Genomic DNA, 15390 nt, shown 5'->3' on the forward strand with positions numbered 1-15390 from the left:
ACAATACAAAATAAAGAAACAAAAACAGTGAGAGAGAAAATGAGAGAAATGGAGAACGGAGATGAACATTCTAAACTAAGATTACAGGAAAAAACTAGAAAGAAGCTAGAACAATTGAATAGAATAAATAACTAAAGGAGTAATTGAAGGGAACAATTCTGAACTAGAAATAACCTGCACTGCAGATCCAAAAGGCTCATTATGTTCCAGGAAAAATAAAAGGAGTGAGATCCACACTACTCATTTTGTCATTAATAAAATTCTATCAAAGTGAAAAAAAAATCTTCAATTAGGAAAGCATAAAACAATTTTCCTACAAAGGAAACAAAACCAGCTGGCTTCCCTTTTCAGTTACTTCAGATGCTAGAAGACATTCTACAGAGTTTTGAGGGGAAAAGGCTCTGACCTGAGGATTATATATTCGGTTCAGTGGCTTCCACACGTAAAGATGAAAGATGTGTCCACCCTTCTGGGATTTGCAAAGTATGGAGCCCAGGATGCGGAATTCTGGGGGAGTTTGGGAAAGGTCAGGAATGGGGCAGAAAATTCTTCCTGTATTTGTGATTTTTTTTTAAAAGACCTACGTGGTGCATGTGTTATTAAAAAAAATGATAAGGTGCATGTAATTCCATTAGGGAAAAAAAAAGATAAAAATCATAACCTAATGAGGAAGATCAGGAAGACATTTCTTCCCCCATGTTATTGATTTGACATCGAGGCTGAAAGAGAACTGGTGAGGAATCCTAAGTGGCAGAACTAGGTCCGGATTCACATCTTTTGATTCCTGTTATATGTGCCAAGGGCTATGTTGGTACCATCATTATGTCCCTTTAGAAAGCAGCCGTCAGGATGATGATGGCTTGCATGTGCCTTGGCAAAGCAGATGGCAGAGGTAGGTGATGCTGGGAATCCCAACCCGAGGTGGCTTGTTTACTTATTAATTCAGTCAAGCAACATTTCTTGAGTGCCCATTTTAACCTTGGGCACTCTGCTAGTCACAGAAGAGTTAACTTTTGTTGGCCTGGAGGCCTGAGCCAGTACAGAGTGTCCTTTGTGTGCTGCACCTCTGTAGGAGTCACTGGCTGGTGGAATGTGACAAGGCAAACAGTTTTCACCTTGCTTGGGCTTCACTTCCTCTGTGGGTGCATGAATGAGTGCATGTGCATGTGCCCATGGGTACACTGGCAGTGGTGCCACAAGAAGACTCATGGTGGTCTCCCAGATGCACCAAAAAATGAGACTGTGAATTTGGGGTGGCAGGTACATGCTGGGAGAAGGCAAACAGAGAATAACAGCTTTGTGTGCTGGTGAGGTAAACCGACGGGTTAGGTTTCTTTGCTCTTTACAAAACTCTCTTGCATGTGGCCCTGGGGGGCATAGACAGTGAATTGCAGAGGGGCTCCCTGCCAGGGTAGACCTGCAGTTTGAGCAGCTTGAACCACAGGACTTTGAAAAGCTCTCAGGGATTAATTCATTTGCATTCAGAAAGAATTTCATGAAGTTCTCCCTGTGTCTCCTCCTGCACTGGGTGCTGAAACAAATGTAAGTGCTGTACAACCACAGTGGGTCTCAGCCTGAGCCTGAATTGCAATTGAGTGAGGAAAATAAGATTTGTGTACTGGAAACAATGAGAAGACAATGCATGACTGGTATTTAGTGGTGAGCTGTCCAGCTGGGAGTAGTGTTAAGTCAAACCAGGGAGTGAACACTATGGTCCAGAGTTTACAATATGTTGCCATGGAGAAGTGAAGACTTGGGCATGACCTTGAAATGTGGGCAGGCTTGGGATTTGTTTGTTCACTTGTTCATTCATTCCTTCATGCAGCAAATATTTGTAGAATACCAGGCATTGCATGGATTGGTGGAAAAGGATATAAGAAAAGATTCTATAAAAATATCAAGGCAGAAAGAATTCTCTGTGTATGATGCTACTGTGGAGACTGGTTTGACTTGAATAGGGAATGAGCCCTAAGATGGAATTCCTAACGTAGATCAATCTGGAAAATCTGGGATTGATGAGTTCCTGAGGGAGATTATTTGAAACTGCATTCCTATCTTATCTCTAGTTTTTATGATGTCACATTCACAGTGCCCTAGTTTGTTCCTCATGCAATGAGAATCTAATTTTAGCTGAGCCTCTTTATGGTCCCCCTGCCTGTAATATCAGGCTCCCTTAATTGACCCTTTATACCACATGCAAGAATTATCTTTCTAAAGCATAGCTTTAATAATACCCCTTACCAACTGACATCCCTACTTAAATGGCTTCCCATTACCTATAAGTTAAAATCCAGGTCATTTGCATGACGTTCAGAGATGTCTATGATCTGGCTGTAACCTTTAATCTCCAGTTGTACTTCTCACTTGTCCCCACTTTGTAACCCCCAGCCAAACCTCAGCTTTCTCTTTCCTGCACATCACCCTGTGCTCCTGCCCAGGCCTTGCCCATATCTGCCATGTCTTCCTTCTTCCCACTCTGCCTATTGAAGCCTCTCAAAGTTAAAGCATATCCTCTGCTCTCCGGAAGCCTTCCTGTGTACTTTCCTATTTATCTGTCTACACCTTGCCCAAGTGGAAAATACTTTCTCTTTGCTGTGTTTCAACTTTTAGTATAGGACATGTAAGAAAATACTGTTTTGTTTTTCAGAACTCTCTTCAGAAGTGCTACCTGGAGGAAAGACATTGTATTTTAATTGTTTCTTAGGGTCTTTATTTGAGGGGAACTGAAAAATTGTTGTTGACTCTTCTTTTTTTCTTTGGATGTCTTACTATTTGGGTTTTAAGTTTGGAACTTTGTCTTCTACATTCATTAATTAATCATTTACACTTCCAAGTGTAGGAAACTCTGAAGTGAATCATTTTTTAAATAGGGGATACTTTCTCAATGTTGATAATTCATCCACTTTGTACTCCTGTCTATTCCTCTCAAGTTTAGGTTTCACCTTCTTTTATTACAGAGCTTGTAATAGATGTTGACCTACTATGGTTCAAAGGTACAAATAGATTTAATTTAGGAACTTTATATGGAGAATATGCCTTACCTTTTGCTCTGACCCAAGGACAGCTTTATAGGGAATTAAAATGTAACATCAGAGATTCCTGCCAGAGGGAGTAAACCACCCCTGAATACTGCTGCCATAAGAACCATGGCTGGTAATTTTTATGGATGTGGAGCACAAGCTGAGAAAGACCTACTGGGCTTTTGCTCAGTAGGAATAGAAAGGGACAGGTTCTCAGGCATCTTGTTGCCTCCAGCAGAGATGTGTTATCTTACTCTAGTAGGAGAGGCCTCAATGAATATTGACTTAAATATGACTTTTTAAAAATTATAGCAGGTTTTGGGCAGGAAGGCAGATCAGTTTAGATGAGATAAGATTCTTACAAGTAAAGGAAACATCAAGAGTCATCTGGTCTAACTGCCCTCCTCTGCTCCTTAGGGGAGACTTTGTTACTTTTGTAGCATGGGGCACAGGTGGCTGTCCAGTGTTTGCTTGAGAGCTTCAGGGAAGATGCTCATACTCTCACCAGGTAGCCACTTCTCTTGCAGGAGTGCTGCACTCATTGGGTTTTCTGAATGCAGAAGTGAAAGCAGCTGTAAATAAATGTGTCTTTCTGCCGGCCTGAGCTGTTTCTAGGAGATAGATTTGTTCCTGGACTTCTCTGGGGAGCAGGGTCCATGTTGAAGCCCTGCTGCCTTGCTCACTGGCTTCCTTACAGGGCGTCAGCTGGAAATGTACTGATTCCAGAGAGAGGAAGTACCTGCTCTGTCTTCAAATTTCTAGTTCTCGGCTGCTCTGAATGTGTCTTTGCAGGTATTCTTGGAATTTTCTGGTGGGCATATTTGTTGGTCAATTCCTTAAATTAATGGGCTCAAAGATAGCAGCCCAAGCTATGCTGTGATGTCTTCTGCTGAGTGTTCAGCAATTTGTGAAGGCTTAGATGTGATCTTACCTACAGCCTAGGGGTGAAAAGAGATGATGTCTTGAAGTTTGGGGCAGCCCCAGGGCTTGAGGTTTTCTCTTGATAACAAGCATTTGGGCTTTGAAATGAGTATGAAATTGAGAATAATGGGACATGAAGTGAATAAGGGCAAAAGATAGCTTAGCTGATCCTGTAATGATTTGGAGAGGAGGAAGGCAGAAGCAAAGGTCCTGGGGGATTTCTGATACTTCCAAAGGCCTGTGAAATGCTCCTTCTCTCCCTTTCTCTTTTTCGTTGTTATGTTGACATAATGCCACTTTATTGAAGGACTAGAACGGGAATTAAAACTGTCTCAGTTGGCTATTTTTATCTAAATGATTGATAATGATGCAGTATCTTTTGTGTCGGAAACATTTTTAGCATTTGTTTTGCATTAATCACGGCATTAGAAGTAATTTCTCACTGAACTCTTTGTTTTCCTTTTACAAGCCTGCACCTAAGCTTTGCATTTGTTTTAGGAAATAAAGATAAGACTTATGCGTAGTTAAAATAATTTGTAATGAAAGATGATAAAGAAGGACTGCTCCAGAATTCAGCTAAATGTTCTTCCTCCAAGGGGAGAGCTTGGCTTAGGCAGCCTGGGATTGTGTTCAGCTTTGCAGACTGTTCTTCACATGTGAGAGGAAAGTTGTGCTAGAAACTAGCCTGATGCAGTTCCTACAGACCTGAGCCTCAGCAGTTAGACTTCCTTTCTTCATGGTTGGTTTTGATGGTGACTCAGCAGCCATGGCTTTTGTGTAAGAAACTTCTATCTTGCTACTGGACTGGAGGACTCACCTCTCTTATCTTTGTCCTTGGGCCCCAAATCAAGGGTAAAAATTAATAGCAATTCAATGAGAGGCTGTGTGGGCATGTGTTCCCCCTCTGCTCCAATATAATACAATTTGGGGATGCACACTTTCTGGTCTGATTTCTTTCCAATCATTTGCTCTGATGCCATAGATAAGCGGTACAGGGCTTCTGGAACTTAGGTTGAGTTACCTTTGAGGTCGACTTTCTTCCTGTCATGGCTAATTATCTCTCTGCTTCTCAGTTGCAGATCTGATCTCTTCTGAACAACCTCACCGTGTCTCCATCCCTGGAACTCTGAACCCAGCAGCTGGACCACTTTGTCCTTGGAATTTTGGGTTCCCTTTCTTCTCCCTTTTCCTTTTATCCCTTACCCCTCCTGAGAACTCCTGGAGACTGTAGGATTGTCATGGAGTCCAGGGAAATCTTAAGCAGCTCCCGGCAAAGGGGAAGTGAGTCGGAATTCTTGCCGGTCTCCTCAGCCAAGGCGCCGCCTGCTCCCGGCTGTGCAGGGGAACCTTTGCTCTCTGCTTCCGAGACTGGGAAGGGGATACCAGTAGGTGGAGAACGTATGGAGCCAGAGGAGGAGGATGAACTGGGCTCAGGACGGGATGTGGACTCCAACTCCAATGCAGACAGTGAGAAATGGGTGGCAGGAGATGGCCTGGAAGAACAGGAGTTTTCTATCAAGGAGGCCAACTTCACAGAGGGAAGTCTGAAGCTGAAGATTCAGACCACAAAGCGGGCTAAGAAACCCCCAAAGAATCTGGAGAACTATATATGTCCACCTGAGATCAAGATCACCATTAAGCAGTCTGGGGACCAGAAGGTGTCCCGTGCTGGGAAAAATAGCAAAGCCACAAAGGAGGAGGAAAGAAGCCACTCCAAAAAGAAGGTAGGAGCCCTGCTGACTAGGGTTTTTGTTTGTTTTTGCTATTTTTATCCTCCAACTTTAAGGGTGTATTTGCTTATTACTTATTTATTACCAATCTCCTTGATGGAATACTAGAGCCTGTAGAAGCAATGTCTGTGATATCTTGGTATATATACAATTCAGTTTATTATTATTGGCTTCTACCCAACTCAAAACAAACCCCAAAACTACTAGAATTATAATACTGGAAGTTCCAATTTATTGTATAGCAGCTGATTGGCTGGGTCAGATCTGGCTAAGCTGTGAAAAAATTTTGAGGGTGATTTTTGGGTTTGGAGGGGGGGGGCTTTCATATCTGTATCTGTTCTCATTGTCAAGAGTAGCATGTTGGAGTTCCCATCGTGGCTCAGTGGTTAATGAATCTGACTAGGAATCATGAGCTTGCGGGTTCAATCCCTGGCTTCACTCAGTGGGTTAAGGATCCGGCGTTGCGGAGAGCTGTGGTATAGGTCACAGACATGGCTTGGATCTGGCATTGCTGTGGCTCTGGCCTACGCTGGCAGCTGTAGCTCTGATTAGACCACTAGCCTGGGAACCTCCATAAGCCGTGGGTGTGGCCCTAAAAAGACAAAAGACAAAAAAAGAGTAGGATGTTGAAAACTTTTGGTCAATCAGAACAGTCAAGAACTATTATAACTTCCTTTTGGTTTCAATCACTGCTGTAAATTTTTTAAAATAGATGAGTGGCTTACTTGACTGAGGAAGCTCTTCTTCATAGTAATGAGGCTCTTTAGGGGCTGAGGGATCCCTGTCCTAGAAGCCAGTGGTGTGCGTTAGAGCTGGAACTGGAGAAAGGAAAGGTAGGCTACTGACCTGAATCTGTCACTTTGTAGACTTTTAAGACTAGGTGTTGTATGAACCTGGTTCATTGTCATTTTCCTCAGAAAAGTCAATTGCGGGTGTGGAAAGCCACTCTCAAGGTGATTAGTGATGTCCTTTGGTTGGGAATCTGTGGATCTAGACTTCACTGTTTTAATTTTGCGTCACAGAGGGTTACAGAGACACCACTTCCTTGGAGGGGTGTGGCTCTGTTGTGATCGCAGCGGACTACCCTAGACTAGAAAGTTTTTGTTTCCAAGAATTTGTGGGTCCTGTGACTAGCTCTGAAAGGAGCCCTCTTGCTAACAGAGTTTTGGGGTTCTAGGTAGTAGGCGTTAACCAGAGTCTTTGTAACTCTCCCATATCTTATTTGTTTGGCTCCGAACATGATGGAAGGTAAAAATGTTCCATATGAATGAACCCCTCTCCTTTATAGATCAGAAATAATCTATAGTATTTCTTTTGCCAGTGGTTTTCGAACTTTGGGGTAGTCATTTTCAATAAAGCGGTTAAGAATCATGTTGTTTTTTAATGTAGGGCTTGTGCTCTTCCTTAAGCTAGGTGTTCTTGCTGATTTGTTACAGTAAAAATCCAAAAAACTTGGACTAGAAGAGACTTGTTAGGGTGACCAACACCTCTGAGATAGTTTGCTCAGACTCGATTTTAAACAGAAAGCCCTACATCCAGGGACCTCTTAGTCTTGGGCAGTTGACCATCTACTTTAACATTTGGAAACAGAAGGAAATCTTTAGAAATTGGTTTGTTTATACATAGCACAGATGTAGTGCTTTCCCCTCCCCCTCCCCATTTACAACTTTGCAATGCTTTCTGGGTTCTCTGTCATAAAACCAAGGATTATCTAGATGCGTATGAAAACTTTTGAGATTCTTGCAAGCAAATGCAAAGAAATGCAAGCAGGCTCCACTTAGAGGGTTAGGTTTTGCTTTGGAGTTGAGTCTCTTCAGCTTTGAAAATGAGTTTCTTTGTCTTTGGTCACTGGGATGGCTCAAAGAAGGTTGCTGGGTTTTTGTGAGGGTGGACAGTCTTGAAAAATGTGGTAATGGTTTTCCTTCTGTGCCCATCACTGCCAGAGTTTGAGCAATGGCCCACAGTTTTGGGTGTGCAAACATAAATTTACTCTCTTGGTTGTCCTGATAGGTACTGCTTTCCCTAGGCCCATGAGATTGTTCCCAAATATAGTCTTCTGCCTAGTGGAATACCAGAATAAAACTCTGGAATTTGTGACATGGGGATGATTTCAAAGCTGCAAAGTGCAATGAACCTGCATTCTCGTATCTGAAATTTTTAGGCTGGTCATTCTCACCCAAAAAATTGGATGCCTTTTATGTGCTCTATTATAAAGAGATGAAATCATTTCTTTGAATATGTGACTTACAAATTATGTGTCTAAGCCTCAGCAATTGGAGGTGGAGGGAGGGTAAGGGAAAGACAGAAATTCAGTGCACAGTGCTGCAGTAGGCACTCTTTATGAAAATTTTAAATTGTTAGAAGCTCGCTTCATATTGTATTTCTTTATCCTTCCTACATTTATTTATGCCCAGAGCTGATACTTTCCAGAGATGAATGAATAAAGTTATCAGTACTGGGTCTTGATCACTTGACAGATTATAGGAAGTTCTCTGATCTCTATTAGGTTAGAATGTTAACATTACTTTTCTTCATGTTCCTATGGTTTTGCAAACAAGGAGTAAGGAAGAGCCGAGGCTGAGGTGGAGAGGTAGAAACCTTGTCTGCCATTTATTTGTACAGAGAAGTTCAGTAGTGTGAACTCACAGAATTTATCTATTTGTACGAATGGGAAGTACAGGGTCAGTAATTTGGGATAGGGAAAAGGATGAGAATGGCATTTTGTAATTAACAGATCATCATCATCTCTCTCTCTCTCTAAAATCTAGCCTTCTGGATCTTTTATTGTGAAGCAAGCCATTCATTGATGAGGGTGTGTGGAGCAGCCCCCTGGACTCAGGTCCTTTGCTGAGAGCTAGGAAAAAAAGCTCTGTTGAGCTGATCCTTGAGTGGATAAGGATGCCTACTTGGGTGTTACCTGTCAAATATGCTGATTTAGAGCAGGGTTGGCAACTACCATCATTGGGGAAAATCCAGCCCCTTGCCTATTTTTCTACAGCCCACAAGCAAAGAATGGTTGGAAAAAAATCAAAAGAAGAATAATATTTTGTAACATGGGAAAATTATATGAAATTCAAATTTCAATGTCCATAAATACAGCTTTATTGGAATGAAGCCACATCTATTTATTTACATTTTGGCTGTGGCTGCTTTTGCACTTCGACGGCCGAGTTGAGGAGTTGTGACAGAGACTGTATGGCCCTCAGAGCTTAAACTATGTGCTGTCTGGCTCTTACCAGAAACACTTGTTGACCCTTGACTTAAGGGAAGGACAGTGAATTGTATTATTTTGAATGATTCAGCCTTCAAACTTGAAGGCTGGGGGGAAATGAGTGTTAATCATTATGTGCTTTTGTTGTTTTTCTGTTTTTTTTTTTTCTTTTGCAGACTGATTAATTTTGTTCTAGTCATTGTTTGACAGCTTAGGCAAAGACAGCTTATATTGAATCCTGAGTGATTTTCCTTTTTTTTTTTTAAATGATTTTTATTTTTTCCATTATAGTTGGTTTACAGTGTTCTGTCAGTTTTCTACTGTACAGCAAAGTGACCCAGTCACACATACATATATATTCTTTTCCTCACATTATCCTCCATCATGCTGCATCATAGTGACTACGTATCATTCCCAGTGCTGTATAGGAGGATCTCATTGCTTATCCATTCCAAAGGCAATAGTTTGCATCTTTTAACCCCAGATTCCTAGTCTACCCCATTTCTTCCCTCTCCCCCTTGGCAACCACAAGTTTCTTCTCCAAGTCCATGAGTTTCTTTTCTGTGGAAAGGTTTATTTGTGCTGTATATTAGATTCCAAATGTAAGTGGTATCATATGATATTTGTCTTTCTCTTTCTGACTTACTTCACTTAGTATGAGAGTCTCTAGTTCCATCCATGTTGCACTGAGTGATTTTCTTTTTCATTGTTTTTCTTAAAAATAGTGTCCTGTAGGATAATGATGGCCTTACTTACATATCACATCTAGTTTTCTGCTATTTCTATGTGTACATGGTCTACTGCTTAGGGGTGAAGAGATGTATGTGTGCTGTTCTAGGTCCAATCCTCCAAACTGAGGAGTTGTTATAGATTTTCAGCTTAATGTGGCCACTTCAGTAGTGGGATGTTAGGAGGCATCCATGAAAATACCACCTCATTGGCTCAAAGATGAATGGACTTTTCTAACCAGGGAATGAGTCACCTCCTTTCCATATTAACTGAGGATGGCAATTGAGATGCTACCTGGAAGAAGGTTTGTGATGAAGGAATATATGTGAGGTATGAGAGCAGCATTTGGTAAGAAGCAGGTGAAAAGAGAGCTCAGACCATATTTTTGGGGCCTCAGAACTGTCCTTTGGGCAGGCCCTGGGTTGCAGATGGACCCCATAAATGCAGCTTATTCTTTATCACATAACGCCCATTTTTGCATCTTACACTGACTCAGGTCAGTAGTATAGTAACTTAAGCTTGTTCTACGTCTCTTCCAGGTCACTCAATATAGGACAACAGAGAACACAAGAATGAGTCTCTAGAATAAATTTCAGGTACAACGTGTGAGCTTAAAAGAGCTTAAAAGGTTTCAATAGTTACAGGTTTTGTTCTCTTTTGTTAAGAGGCTCTTAGCTAGGCAGAGCTTAGCAGCTCTTCCCTTTCTGAGGACTTTCTGCAGAAGTCAGGACGCCCACCAGGTTCAGCAGCATGAGGAGAGGAGATTCTGAGACAGGCACTGTAGAGTGACCCAGAGTGGGAGAGATGGTGTGGTCATCTGTACCAACTGGCTTTGTGACTTTGGGTCTGGAATATAATCTTGCTGAAGCCCTGGTTTCCTCATCTGTTAGAGATGATTAAATCCACATGATATAACTTAATGGAAGATTTTAGGGAAAGAATGGGCAATTTATAGAGCACACATCATAGTAATTGCTCTGCTTTATTGAACTATGACCGTTGGCTGGCTCTTTTATGTATACCCACTTTCTCTATAAGTCCTTATAACAGTCCTGTCAAGGGAGATAGTATTTATTTACAGATGAAGAAATTGAGGCTCAGTGGCTTCAAATAGGCAGGAGCTGAGGTGGCTTCTTCTAGATTGTATGGCCAATACTGCATTCCAGACCCAAAGTGACCACACTCGAAAGGGTTGCTGGAAGGCGAGTATCCAGCTTGAAGGCATTTCTCTCCCACTTTCCCACGTTAGCGGGGGTGGCAGGATCATAACGTGCATACTGTCTTCACTTCCAAATGTTCCAGGATATTTGAGAGAGGTTTCAAAGCCTCATGAGTTAAAGTCTTATTTTTTTTTCCCCCTTTATTGTTCTCATGGATTGTTACTTGCTTTGGACCAAACTACAATTTCTATTTTCTTTCTTTGGACCTACTTTCCCCTTTCTCCAGCTTCATCAGGAGAACCTATCTTCTCTAACAGCAAGGGCTTCACCTGCATATTCCTCAGGTGCCTGCCATGGTCCTAGGAACATGTTCAGGACTCATTCTTAGTAATGCCATGTAGACCATCATCATATGTCTGTGAAAAGACATGTTCTGTTCTGAGAGCTTGTAACCCTCTCTTTTTTTTTTTTTTGTCTTTTTGCTATTTCTTTGGGCCGCTCCCGTGGCATATGGAGGTTCCCAGGCTAGGGGTCGAATTGGAGCTGTAGCCACTGGCCTACGCCAGAGCCACAGCAACGCGGGATCCGAGCCGCATCTGCTACCTACACCACAGCTCACGGCAACGCCGGATCGTTAACCCACTGAGCAAGGGCAGGGACCGAACCCGCAACCTCATGGTTCCTAGTCGGATTCGTTAACCATTGAGCTACAACGGGAACTCCTGTAACCCTCTCTTTAAGAAGTCTAATAGGTCATGCGTTCATGTACAGACTCTTCAAATAGCACCTTCATTGTGTCAAACACATCAAGTGTGAATAAGAAAGAGACTTTTTAGGTGATGTAGGTGGGAAGCTAGTCTGGCATCAGATTGCAAAGAGTGGGGAATATCAAATAAATGAATGAGTTTGCATTCAGTTCTGTAAGTAATGGCCATGGTCTGTAGGCTTTGAATTGGGGAAAGGAAGCTTGGGGGTCCTGGGAACATGATGAAAGTGGTAAAGAGCAGAGGAGCATAAAAGGAGAGTCTTGGCATTGCAGTTGTCAATAAGGAGGGCTGTGCTAGAGTTCTCCACGACCCTGTGGACTGCTGGGAGGCACATTTCTCATTTGACCTTCTAAGGTTGCAGTTTGGAGGGGCTGCAGGAGGGCGTGTTGGGCAAGGCATAAAAGGTGGCTCTGATGGCTGGACATCTGGTGCTGCATCTGTTCCCATCTCCTCCTCCACTCTGGTGGGTGGTTCTGGGTGTCTTTTCACCCTCCTTAAGGTTCTGCCATCCCTCTCTCATCCTTTTTTGCCCAGCACCTTCTCTGGTCACTCCAAGGTACATTGCTTGACTGAATGTGGTACTTTAAACTTCTGGGAGTAGGAGCTTCTTCCCCCACAACACCTCAACCTGACTAGGAGAACGGGTCTGGCCAGCATTTCTTCACAAGAAGCTACATTTCCCCTCTCATTTAAATTCATATTTTTTCTATATAGGTTTTTTTTTTTAATATAGCACATTCTTATTTATTCATCAGAGTGCCTGAAAATTTTGTTTCCTGATAAGTTTCACTGTAGTTATTTCATTATTTCATAGCAAAACAAAAACAAAAACAAAACAAACAAAAACCTTTCCCCCAAAGTAATTGCTTCTATGGAGCAACAGGTAACGTTCGGCATCTAGTGTTGGTGTTGGGAAAGAAAACTGGACTTGAGCACTGGAACCCTGGGCACTAGCTCTGCTTCTGTTATTAACAGTTTCAGGAAGAATGCTTTACCTTCTGGGACCTCTGTATGTTAAAAACAAACAAAAACCCCCAAACCAGCTTTTGACCTCTAAAGCCTTATTTCTCTTCTAAAAATTGGAAACTTTGAGACCAGTCTTTCTTCTGAAGAAAACTAGTTACTATAAACAACATTTTTGACCTCTCTTTGGACCCTCCGTTCTGACATCAGATTGTTTCCTCTTTGCCCCAGTGTCAAAAGGCCGAAAACATGGGAGCAGATGTCAGAATCGCACTTAAACAGTGGTGAGATTTATCAAATGTGCACGTTCCATGAGGATATCCTGTTTGGTTCCCTCCTTCCTCCTTGTATGTTTCCTTTCTTTTCTTTTCCTCCTGTGTTTGGGAGTCTCTGCGGGCTTAAAGCACTGTTTTGATTCTTTTGCTCCTGGAGGTCAGTTTCATTTTGGATTTCAAGAAGGGACCTTCTTTGGTGCACTCCATGCCATTGAAGAGACACCTGTCTGAGTAAAAGCAGGAAAACTGTGTTCTGTTCTGACAGAGAGTCATTAGTTCCCTGAATTTTTCAGATAAGAGATAAGGGATCTGTTAGAAAGAGTGCCCACCCCATGAGAGAATTTCAATTTAGATCCCTGGCTCCAGAGCAGGCTCTGTGCAGAGAACCTGCCCTAGAACCTAGGCTCCCTGTGACCTTGAGCAAGTTACTTAACCTCTTGAAACTGTTTCCAAACTGTATGAAAATCAGGGCTAATAGCAGCATCTCCTTGCTGGTGTCTTGGCATGAAAGTGCCTGGTGCACTTAGCACCACACCTCACTCAGTATGCATTATTCTTTTGCCTGTTCTGCTTCTCTCCCTTCCAGGTCACCCATAGGACCTTCCTCAGCATAGGCACAACTGGGCACACAGTGGCCTGCAGTCGGGCTGGCTGCCTAGAAGGTGTGGGCTGTCTCAGAAGCCATGTGTTTCTTTAGGCTGATCTGTTGTAATGTTGCTCATGGCTGTGTTGAGTTGTGTTAGCTGGGTGGTAGTGACAGTGTCTTACTTCTTGTATCTGTACAAGCATCTACTAATAAAGCATGGCACTAATGCTTTTTTTCTGGTGGTAGGAATTGCTATGGGAATTTATTTATAGATGATTCAAAGGTCTTTTTTATCTCTGTGGTCACTTATCTGCCAAACCAGGATTGCTGCTGAGCTCAAAGTGTGACTCAGAATGAAACTTTCAAAGCAGTGTCATAAGAACAACCAAGTGGGGCTCTGCCAGTGCTTTCTTGCACCCCTGCCACGTTCCCAGCATTGGCAGAGTCACCCTTCTTCTCCATTGTCACAATTCTACATCCTAAGAAAGTCTTGTAACTGCGCTTCCAGGTGACATGCAGTTACATTACCTTTTTTATTTTTAATAAAGGGCAAGGGAAATAATTCCTGTTTGCCCTCCTCTACCCCATCTGTTGATTCTTCTGATTTCTTCAACTTTGAGTGAAAAACATCCCACCTCAATATGCTACAGTGCTGGACATCCCAGGACACGCCCTCCTGCCTTGCTTGTTCACGAGACAGGAGTTGCTGGGTCTGGTTAAGGGCTGCCCAAGAGAAGAGCCTGGGGATGTGTCAGGAGTTCCTTGGGGCCTGGGCATTGGTTCAGGCTCCTGCCTGCCTTACATGTAGAAATCAAACACATAAGACGGTGAAGGCTTGTGTTGAAGGGGGTTTATTTATCCACAATAAGTTGGAAATTCATGTTATAATTTGCACATGGCCAAACTACTTTGGAGAAGTGGTTTCAACTTGTTGGGTCCTCAGGGTGACTTGACTTGGAAGGTGGCATTAAGGCCCTATTGCCCTCCCCCCTCCTCCACCCCCATTCCAGGAACCAGTGGCCAGAAGGAGAGGCTGCCAGTGGGGAGGGCAGAAGTTCACTAGAGCCAGCTTCCCAGGAGGTGTGCAGAAAGACACAGAATGCAAATACCTACATGGACTAGCAATTGTACCCAGTGTGCGCAAGTGTCTGAATTATGTCCTGGCTGGTAAAACAGCGAATCCTTTGTGCAAGCTGAGGCCACTGACTGAGCGTGTTGGAACTTGGACAGCTAGAGCCCTGCATTGAGGGCAGGCTGGGAGGACAACTTCTAGGGCTCCTTCTAACCTTCCATAGTATTCCATTGGATCTTGCCCTGTGAAGACAACGGGTCTCCATCTGTACCTTGAGTGTGCCTTTGTCTTTGAAGTTCCAGGTTTTTTTTTTTTTTTTCCTGCCTGCCCCTCCCTCCCCAGGCTGACTTCCCTCACCTCCCCACTAGCCTGTGACCTCACCAGGGGAAACAATGGAGGCCTTTATTGACTCTGAAAAGTCCAAGCAGGTCCCATCCTGGTAGCTGGCCCATGAGGCCATTTGATAATCATCATTGGTATCAAATGCAAGTTGCTTCTGTGTATTTTCTAGACCTTGTTTATTGTGTTTTTACCACTCCATCTTCTTTGGCTCTCCCAAGTTTCTAGCCAGTTTCCCAGTGGGAGAGATCAGGGAGGAGAGTTCTTGAAGCAGTTTTGCCCCTCATGGTGGGCACTGTGCCTTGCCAATGAGAAGTAATCATTTGCAGATATGCATTTGCCTGAGAATGTGGGCAGGCTTTCATGCTGGGCCAGGTAGTTCATTTGTTTAGTGTTGTGAATCAGAACCCAGCTCAGGAGTTTCAGCATTTTTCACAACAGACTGTATCCCTGGAGAACTGACTTAAAGAGCTGCTTTTTATGGTGGATCATGGATGTCCCCTTCTCAAGGGGATCTATTTGTAGTATACACTGGGAATCTCAGTGATCTCTCCATCCTTGTCCTATTAGTGGAGCAGGAGGGGGACACCAGTTTATTTGGGTGTGTGGCTCTTTCC

The 15390-nt window shown here is 43.0% G+C and overlaps 1 protein-coding gene across 1 annotated transcript in view; it reads left to right on the forward strand.

Moving 5' to 3' along the window:
* SETBP1 (SET binding protein 1) overlaps nucleotides 1-15390 on the forward strand; it is a 372210-nt gene that overhangs the window by 14251 nt on the left and 342569 nt on the right. Inside the window, exon 2 of the mRNA XM_047763919.1 lies at nucleotides 5015-5665. Within this exon, the coding sequence (XP_047619875.1) occupies nucleotides 5180-5665 (486 nt within the window). The 5' untranslated portion in view covers nucleotides 5015-5179. The remainder of the gene's footprint in view (nucleotides 1-5014; nucleotides 5666-15390) is intronic.

The sequence above is a fragment of the Phacochoerus africanus genome, chromosome 2 (assembly GCF_016906955.1).
Source record: "Phacochoerus africanus isolate WHEZ1 chromosome 2, ROS_Pafr_v1, whole genome shotgun sequence".
NCBI classification, from domain to species: domain Eukaryota; kingdom Metazoa; phylum Chordata; class Mammalia; order Artiodactyla; family Suidae; genus Phacochoerus; species Phacochoerus africanus.